Source organism: Ceratosolen solmsi, unplaced genomic scaffold, assembly GCF_000503995.2.
Source record: "Ceratosolen solmsi marchali unplaced genomic scaffold, CerSol_1.0 scaffold58, whole genome shotgun sequence".
NCBI lineage: Eukaryota > Metazoa > Arthropoda > Insecta > Hymenoptera > Agaonidae > Ceratosolen > Ceratosolen solmsi.
The window spans coordinates 773270-783760 of record NW_011948447.1 but is presented as its reverse complement, the minus strand read 5'-3'; the positions used below and the strand labels follow the sequence as shown (position 1 = coordinate 783760).

General features: G+C 25.0%; 1 protein-coding gene across 1 annotated transcript in view; it reads left to right on the top strand.

The window, feature by feature from the left end:
- The first annotated feature begins 5481 nt into the window (after positions 1-5481).
- The window catches only part of LOC105366274 (uncharacterized), a 177905-nt gene continuing 172895 nt past the window's right edge, over positions 5482-10491 (top strand). The window contains exons 1-2 of the mRNA XM_011504658.1: positions 5482-6264; positions 7057-7365. Of these exons, the coding sequence (XP_011502960.1) occupies positions 7180-7365 (186 nt within the window). The 5' untranslated portion in view covers positions 5482-6264; positions 7057-7179. The remainder of the gene's footprint in view (positions 6265-7056; positions 7366-10491) is intronic.

Genomic DNA, 10491 nt, shown 5'->3' with positions numbered 1-10491 from the left:
TTTTAGAATTTCTATTGCACTTTTTCAAATCTTTCATTCTCAAATTTTTATTTGAGGTGATATTCTCTCAAGCTTTATTATTTTTGTCATTGATTCAACTTTAAGTAGATTTTTGTATATCAATGAGTTAATTAGCATGTTGTGATTTTTATATTACGTTACTTTCTATATGGCCTAATGATGATGAATTTGACGATAGCAAAATAAAGTCGATTATTAAAATATTTAATTTTTACTAGATAAAGTAAAAGCATAGTAATTAATATCGCTACCAATAAATTTTAACACTTTGTCTTTAAATATTAGAAAGAGAGAAATATATTAATTTCATATTTAGTTTCAAATATTATTTTTTATTAGTTTCGACTGTCTTTGTACAAACAAATAAAAAATTTTATGTTCTGTTGCGGACATATTTTTTGAATATTTTTTTAATATATTATGAATACTTTTTTAATATATTTTAAATATTTTTTGAATATTTATCACAAATTTTGTATGATTTCAACTCATTAATTTTTTTAGTTAAAATATTCATTGATTTTTTTTATATATATGTTTGTAAACAGGTATATAGAGAAAAATACAAAATAATTTCCTATTAGGAAGTATCAGTAATCTTAGTAATTAAAATCGGTATTAACAGCATTACTTAATAAATAGTATCTTACATATGTTTTTTACAAGTTATGTACCATAGCTTGAGTAAATGACATAAAATTAAAGCGGGTTTCTTGTATCAACAAAACACGAAGTACACAATGTTTATTTATTTAGGGGGTGATGATGGTGTCATTATTGCGGTATACTAAATTTGGATACATTTTTGTACATATACCATAGGTTTAGATTGTATATAACAAGTATTTACTTCTGTTTTACTTGGTTTTTTAGTTAAATATATTGCTGAAGCTTTTCTATACATTTCCTCAGCATGTATACTTATGTGGCACTTCTCATATTTTAGATATATAATTCAAACTTAAAGTAATATGATATTGGATAAATTATTTTTCCATATTGAAAATTCATATTTGGGAAGAATCTATTTATTTTGCATAAAATTATGAAGTAAGTTTGGAAAAAAACTTAGAATTATATTATTATTATAATATAAATTATTAGAATACTTAGATGTATATCACGCTTTAATAGTGAAGAAATTGAGGTAAGAAACGATGTTTTTACCACAATGTAATGTATCAAATGAAGGTATCAAATAAGCGAATAATTTATAGCAAAAGATAAGAAGGAATAAATTTATTAAAAATTTTATAATATATATTTGTGGAAATAGATTCCAAAATTTTAGTCTATTATTGCATGATTAATTTTTTTTTTAATATAATATTTTTTTTATTAAATTAAATTATAAAATTATTACCGTATAAAATATTTTGATTACCATATTTTAATTAGATAATTATTTATACGTATTCAATGTAGTCGAGTATACAGCAATTATTAGAATATTGGATTAATATAATCAAATATTTGTTTAATATTTTCTAAAAATTTATAAGAATAAATATGTTAGTTTGTTTGGTATTAATTTTATGGTTTTTTTTTAAAGTAAATGTATATTAAACTAAAATTTAAATATCAATAGATGGGAAGAAATTGTAAATGCTAATTTACAAGCTTATATATATATATATATATATATATCATTTTTAGAGAATATAACATATATGAACAAGAAATATAGTTTTTCATCATATCTAATATATGCAAGATCTCTTTAGTGATATCTAATGATGAAAAATTATTCATTTTATGAAAATTATGTTATTCATAATTATATAAAAATATTCATTAATATATTTTCATAAAATATTGTTTTGTTAGACTAATAAAGAATAAAATATCCTTTAAAAAATAAATTTATGGAATTTTGTAATATTAAGGTTATTTATGGAAGCAATTGTTTTTCAGAATTAATTTTCCAGTAATAATTTTTATATGTAAGAAAGAGGGAATTTGTATATTTTTTAATCCACAAATGAAGAGAGAGAGAGAGAGAGAGAGAGAGAGAGAGCGATAGTAATAATTATATATTTTCTAATTCACATTCGACAAGCATTTTCTAGGTTCTAATGAATGTAATAGTATATGTAATAGATATGCAAAGTAATGGCGTAAACCCTAAGCCGTATAATTTCTTTCAATTATTCTAATTAAATACATTAAGTCTAATTATTAAATCGATATCCAATAATTTAAATTAAAATTATCTAATAGAGAAATCATAAATTTTGCCATTTTGCATAATAAAAACTGAAATTATTCGATTTTCACAACCTTTAAATTATTCACATTTGTGAATTATTTAAAATAATTGTTTAAATATAATTTCCTATCTATTTTTTCCCATCTATTTTATTTAGTTCTAAAATGTATAAAATAATTTAGAAATTATATCTGGTGATTAGTTTATTCTTATTTTTATGCTTTAGTAAAAAATGGAAAATATGTAAATATTAAAAAAATATCACAAAACAACAGAAAGATATATTGTCTTAAATGTAAACTAAAATGCCTAACGTTAATAAGATTTGGAGAGTCAGTGATGCTCTTTTTTTTCGTTACAAACTTTGACCAGAGAAAATGCAACCGCTGGAGATTTGCTCGAGACTCTGGATTCAAGGTTGGTACTGCGGCGAAACCTCGAAACTTTGGTCGAGTGGTACCCCAGCATACATATGACATCGAGAATCGGCTTTGCTGAGAAAGGTAGTCGTCTCGTCTTGTGCGCTCGCGGCCTCAATCCCTGCTGTGGAATGAGTACTGCTGTGCATTCGCTCTTGTATATGTAACTGGGGGGGGGGGGGGGGCTTGCGCGGTATCACACTAGCGAATAACAAATGATTTCAATTATTATTTTGCCCTCTTAAAATTCTACAGCTAAGCCATATATATCTTTTATGGTACTGGACATACGTTTTCGGTATTAGAGCGACTACTTGAAAAACGACTAGCTCGTTCTGATATAAACGGCTTACTACAGGCCTACCGAAACCGAAATATAGCTTTTATCTTTTATTTTAGCTTACTTCGACCTCGTACGCAATCTTCTCGTTTCCTACATCGCCGTCTTGCGACTATTGCCATCTTTTTTTCCTTCATATCTATCTAACCATTCTTCGATGTTAGATATCAATAAGATTTGAAAAAGTATATATTTAACAAATCGCAGTTTCTATAAATATTTTTTTGTAATTTATATAAAAGTATTTTCATAAAGTCGGTCTATCTTGAATTACTAAAATATGCTTTTCAAACTGAATTGTTAAGTTGAATATAAATATTTTTGATTCTATGTATTATTTTTGGTACTGATTTATATTTGTTTAATTAAGAAGATTATAATATTAGTGATTTAATTTTATACTTTATACATTGAAGATAGAATATATTAGAATATAAAGAATAAATATTAAAATATATAATAAAATAAAAAATTGTTAAATAAAATATTGTTTGTTTTTTTTTTAAAGCAAATTGAACATAAAATAAAACAATACCTATTTTATTAATTTAATTTCTAAAGCTTGTAAGTCGTTCATTTTTCAGTCTTCATGAAAGTTAACGAAGAAGGAACAACTAAATAAATGACAAAACAAATAAATTTTTTACATAACAATATATAAATATAACCTTGAATTTAGTAATTTAATTTCTAATTTTTGAATATTTTTTACACAATACTATTTGCTGTTTATCAAAAATTTAATAAAATCCATAATTACTTAATATAAATTTATAATTAAATATTTTCTGAATATGATCAATTTCTTTCTACTAATAATTCTGATGTATTGTGTAGCACAAAGAGTGACTTAAGCTGTAAAAAGTTTTAATAATTAAATAATTTTTATGCACGCTTTTATTTATAATAAATATAGTCATTGTATGACAAATATTTAAATTTCATTTATCTTTACAGCCTAAAATTATTTGAAAATTCCTAAGGGATTATAGAAGAGCTTATATGGTATAACACATAAAATATTTTTATTAAAATTATACTGATATTTAATTTAAAATTCAAAATATAATAAGATAAATATAATAGGTATAAGTAAGATAAACAAAATTTTTAGGCATAACTATTTTAATGATTCAAATAATAAAATAATTTTTAAATATATATAAATCTTTATTAATATTTAATATTTTATATTGATAATTTTATTTATATTTATAAAATGCAGTGTAATAAGCAAAATTTAACTAAAATTTGTAAATGATAATTTATCGCATTATACAACAATATATAAAAAGTCAAAACAATTTTTTAAAGTGAAATTAAGTAATAATTAATATTTCAAACCAACATTAAACCATATTATGCATTGCATTATTTGATATCAAACATAAAAAACTGAATACTCAATAATATATATTTTTATCAAATGTATAGTGTCTGGATATTTATTTTCTTTAATATGCTGCTTTATAAGAATTAGGTGTTAATAGTCTAATAGACTAATCATAGTGTTTTTAAAGGCTTACATACTTTTACAGACACCTGATTAGATAAATTAAGGAGCACACGTTTTTGTGATGCTCTGCTATATTCTTTCTTTCCTTTTCAAATTTTTACATGATTTACACACAACGAATCAGTATATAACCACAATAGTTCGTTGACTAACTAAAAATTAAGGGTGCTTGTATGTGGTAGAAACTTTATTTCGTGCTTTTCAGACTGACTTGCTTTTATATGCTCTCCCACCTCATACTGAGCACTACAGCCAATAGCAACTTCTATCTATTTTATACAATTTGCTGTATACTTTGCTTACTTATTGGCCATAACTTGTTCGCCCGCATCTTATATACATATATACATACGTATGAGCAGAACCACCCAAATAAAGTGTATCCAAGTAAAATAAATAAGAAGGAAGAATTTAGCATGAAAGAACGATAATAAACTTAAACGAAAATGTATATAAATAACCATTTATTTAGTAACAATATTTATAATTATGTACTGTTTACAAAAATAATACAATTTTACATAAGTTCGAATAAATATCAATAGGGTTTAAAATAAATTAAAAATTCATTTAAAAATAAATATTAACATATACATCATATTTCGATTAATTTATTTATTACGATTCTATCTAATATTATAAATTTCTTTATTATCAAGATGAATTTATAAATAAAACTTATTATTTCTTAATAATTTTTAATTAATTAAAATCATATACTTTTTTTTAAACATAAATTATCAATATAATTACATTTTAACCTTTGTATTTTTTGCTGTCTATATATTTATTTTGTGACTATCTATTTTACGCTTATTATGCATTATACTTAATAAACGATTATAAGTAAATTTAGATGAAAAGCTCAGCAAGAAATTATTGCTTAAGTTCCGCTAGGGTAGATAATAGTTTTAGAAAGAACGCTATAATTGCACTCGGCAGTAACGCAACTTTTTTGCTTTTTCTGTGTTTCCAGAGCATAGCGATAGAGATAGAGAGAAAGGGAGAGAGAGAGAGAGAGAGAGAGGAGGGAGGAGTACCCGAAGTCATCCGCGGAAGAATCTAGGAGCACGTCAATATAAATGACGTAAAAACGAAGATATCGGAAGCGACATCACGCCAACTTGTTGTCCCTTCTCTTTTTCCCTTTTCATCTTTACTCAATTTTCCCAAATTGTATTATTATTCCTATCCAAAATCTAGTCTATCTCAACCTCTCTCGATCTTATTCAGCTTATTATCGCTTTGTTGACCGCCGCTTCTGCGAGCACTCCAACTATCGTGTATACTCACATACATCTCAAGTGTTATATACGAACTATCCATCCTTCCAATTTTACTTTTCGGGATCCATATACCAGTGGCTAATTACTGTTTTCATTCCTTGGCTTCCCTTGGAACTTCCGTAATTTGTATCTCGCAATCACATACGCATTGCACTAATCAAAAGAAGCAAAGGGAGCGGCTGGTACAATTCAGCATCTCTGTTTTACTCGCTCGTACAGTCCTATTTTATAAGAGCAACAACATCAACTCAATGAGAAGATCAACTGTGAACCAAATTTACAAAGTTGGTATCTGAAGTATCAGCAACATTTCGCGAACTTGAATCAACCAGCCAGAGCCGCCCTGTACTTAGCTTGGAAAGCTTTCAGCGCTTAGCGGTCCAATACTCATAACGAGATAATTCCTAGCCGCGGCAGAGAATTGGCAGAAGTGGAAATACGACAAGAGGAAAAGGAAACGAGGGTCGCTGAAGGTACGGAGAGCTGCCGATAGTTGAATATGTGACGTGCTTTCTACTAGTAGACTTTTGCTTTTGTAAAATCGCGTCTTTATTACTTAATAATAAATAGAGTTTCTTTCGTATCAATGCTGCAACTTTTACGAGATAATTACAGTTACTGTGACTTCAAATTACGGTCTACAATATCTCTTTGATTACACTATTTTCATACATTATTATCTAAATAAATTAAACATCTAATTAAAGATAAAGGTCTTTCGATTAACAAATTTCATTAAGGTACTATATGTATATTGGTAAAAACCAGTCAAAGTAGTAGAAAAGTAAAAAAGTGATTTAATTAATGGGGTCGAGTTTCTTAGACGAGTTATTGAGAGTTCAGGTAATTGAAAGGAAGAATAAGTATTTATAATTACTAATTATAAGGCATTATAATTATTTTGAGAAAATATGTTTTTGAAATTAATAGAGTAAATTTTATCAAACAATCAGCATCAAATTAACATATTTTATAGTACCTCGTGAACTTTTTTATGAGAAGCTGCTTCGATTTCTGAATAATTTTTCTTTAATAAAAAATTCTATTTAAAAAAAAAAGAAAAAAATTTATTAGACATAAAAAAAATATTAGATATATTTATATCAAAAGATTGTAGTTTCGTGACAATTTTTTTTATCGGCAACAAAGAAAATGAGAATATGATTGCATAAATGAAACTTGAATGGAATTTAAACGAATGTATATTGAACCTTTACAACTAAGATCTTAATAATTACTATCTTTGCAATATATGAATTGAAAAGATAAACATCATCATCATCATCGGTACGAGTGAAATCAAGGGAGAATTCACAATAACCAGACGACAGACGGATAAAGCAGGAAGCCGAGGCAGCTTCTGATTTAAGGAAAGGTCTCCAGAGGACATGGCTATGGTCAACATGAATAATCTACTCAATGGCAAAGACTCACGGTGGTTGCAATTGGAAGTCTGCAGAGAGTTTCAACGTCAAAAATGCACCCGGCCGGACACGGAGTGCAAGTTCGCGCATCCGCCTGTTAATGTCGAAGTACAAAATGGACGAGTTACTGCATGTTACGACAGTATTAAGGTAATTTTTATTAATAATTAATTTTTTTCTAAACTGATATTTAATTTCCTTTTCTAAACAATATATCATACAATTATTCAAAACAGAAATGATAAAGTATATACATTCTTCATATTACTATAAATTGGTAATATTGATAAATTATCACAATTAAATTAATTATGCATTAATCATAACAAATTTACTTCTATAATCACAAAGAATTTTATACATTTTATACAACAATAAATTTTATTGTTATTTCAATAATTTTTCAACGAATATAATAATTTTTTATATTATATTTCAATTGAAGTATCAGCAAATTAATTTACCAGAATCATTCTTAGATGATTTAAAAAAACTTATAATGCAGTAAAATGAATTTTATATAAATTTCTATAGCAAGTTGATTAAAATTTTACATTAAAGCAAAAACAAAAATAGCTTTGATTCATAAGTTTGTTAAATGAAGTTATTAGTTTAGTTATATATTACAATTTCATTGTTTACTGAACATATAATCAATCATTTTTGCATTATACCAATTACGAAACGTAACATGTATATTTTGATAATATGAAGCAAAAATTTTTATCTGTACAAGTTAGCAAGATCAGTTATATTATAAATTTAATCAATTACAAAATGTTTGCGAAACCATTTTCATTGCATTATTTTATGTTTCATTGTAATATATATTTTTAATATTTTCAAATATCAATCAGATTTAACTTATTTCCATATAAATTGATTAGTTTTATTATTTACATGAATATAAGAAGCATGATTTTTTTAAATCAAGTTATGCATATTCAGTTGCGTGCTCTTTACATTACTCTTTCTACATTTACAAAGGAAAACAATTAATATCATATTTCGTATATAATGAATGTTTATTTCGAGTCTATTAGCTTTTATATGTCACAATAGAATTTAATTTAATAAGGATCTATATTTCTTTCTCTTTTTCTGGTTTATGAGGGATTTAATAATGTTATTTAAAAGTCTTTAGATAATCAATTTTTTTAGAAGTATTGTAACGAGTAAATAGTTTAATAAAGTCACTCATAAATATTATACAAATAACCGAATTCAATAAAATTTCAACATAAACTATTTTATTTTCTTTCTTGAATTAAATTATTTTTTAATCATTTTTCTAAATAAGGAATTAATTATATTATAAGAAGTAGATCGTATATTATAAAAACAATATACACCTTTGGAAATTATGATTAATGAAGTAGCTGAAGTAGGTGAAATAGTGATTAATGAAATAAAGATATAATACTTAATAAATATTGAAACAAATTAAAATATTTAATATTTTAATGCTTTTGCTTATTGCGAACAATTATTTAATAATAAATATCGCAGTCATAATAATAAAAATAAGAAAGCATAAATTTTAGCTTTAAACTAATATGAATCCAATTTTCATTTAAGATAATTAATCTAAGATAAATGAAAATATTGAGAGAGAGAGAGAGAGAGAGAGAGAGAGAGAGAGAGAGAGCGTGAGTGAGCGAGGGGAGAGGGAAATAAAGAAGCTAGAGCTTAGTGCAATGATAATAGTATATTATTTTTTTATATAGAATATTTTTATATATAAAATATTTTTTCGATAAGCTGGCAATATTGTTTCGTGTTTTAATATCCTAGTAATATTGATTTAACGAGCATTTCACTTTTATCGGCATTAGTACATTAAACCTTGGTGCAGAGTAAACGGAAAAAATTAAAAAAGAAGTAGATATTGTATAAATTTCCTTATATATTCAATTTGGTCACAGGATTAATTTTAAAAAATTTAACTACCAGACTAAACAAGTTTGCTTATTTAAGAAATGGCTAGAACTGAAATAAAATAGAAGTACTTGCAATGGCAGTATGTCAGGTGCGTTAATAATTGAGTTTCTTTACTGTTGGTTTATCCATTTATTTAATATCCATACCATATTTCATAAATAGTAATTTCTGTGCCATCAAAAGCCTTCATCAAAAGCTGTAAAATTTAAATATTGAACATCGTTTATAGATAACAACGTGTAAACAGAGTCATACCATGAGTAGAGAAAAGATATATAATTTTGTTTTGTTAAATATTGTTTAATAGAACAAATTATTTAAAAAATCTATATCTTTGATACATAACGTATATATACATCTGAATAAACTAATGGAATATCGTATAGAACATTTGATTTGTAGAATATTGTGCGAAATCAATACTCGGATATAGGTATGATTATACATATGTTTAAGATATTTTTAACATGTGATTCTTTAGAAAATGTAAATAGGAGTATACGAATTACTATATTAGTAAAAAATATACTAATATTACATTAAATACACTAGTAATTGTAAATGCTTATTTAGAATTATAAAACCAATTGTAAGTTTTTTGCGTACTAATAAACATAATAGAAATTCCAATTTTTAATCCTCAACTATTTATCGAAAGAGTAAGTTTTACAAATAAAATGTAATATGCTATTAAGATTTTAAAATGTATGTAAATAACATAACTAACTATAGTAATAAGTTTATTTTCATAAGTAATTTCTATGTAGTATCGAAATTATATACTTCGTATTCCAAAGAACTGTAAAAATACATAAAAGGCTAAACTATTTATATATATATTAATATTTATATATAATCTATAAAAGAAAAATATAATCATTCAGAGTTGATTTAGCAATATTATCAGTAACTATAAATAAATTATTGTATGTAATAGTTAAATAAAAAAAATTTAATTTTTTGATTATGTATTACTTGTACACATTTTCATCATATTTGATATATCACTAGTATTTGAATAAAAGTTATGATACATTAAAAACAAAAGATTTTGGATAAAAATTTTAGTCGGTACAAATATGTTTTTGAGTTTCGTTCTATCCACTATTAATATGTACCTATTTATTGAATTGGGGGAAGTTTTTCATTTATCCTTCGGGATTTTGGCTCTTTATATGAAAATGTATTCAAGTACTGTACTGATGTAGTAAGTTTGAAAAAATAGAGACATTGAAAAGGCCATTGTATATCATTTTTTAATTTTACTTGTGCTTCAGTTCTTTTGCGTACCCTCTTTCACTTTTTACGTGAAATACCGAGGGCGAATAGAAAACA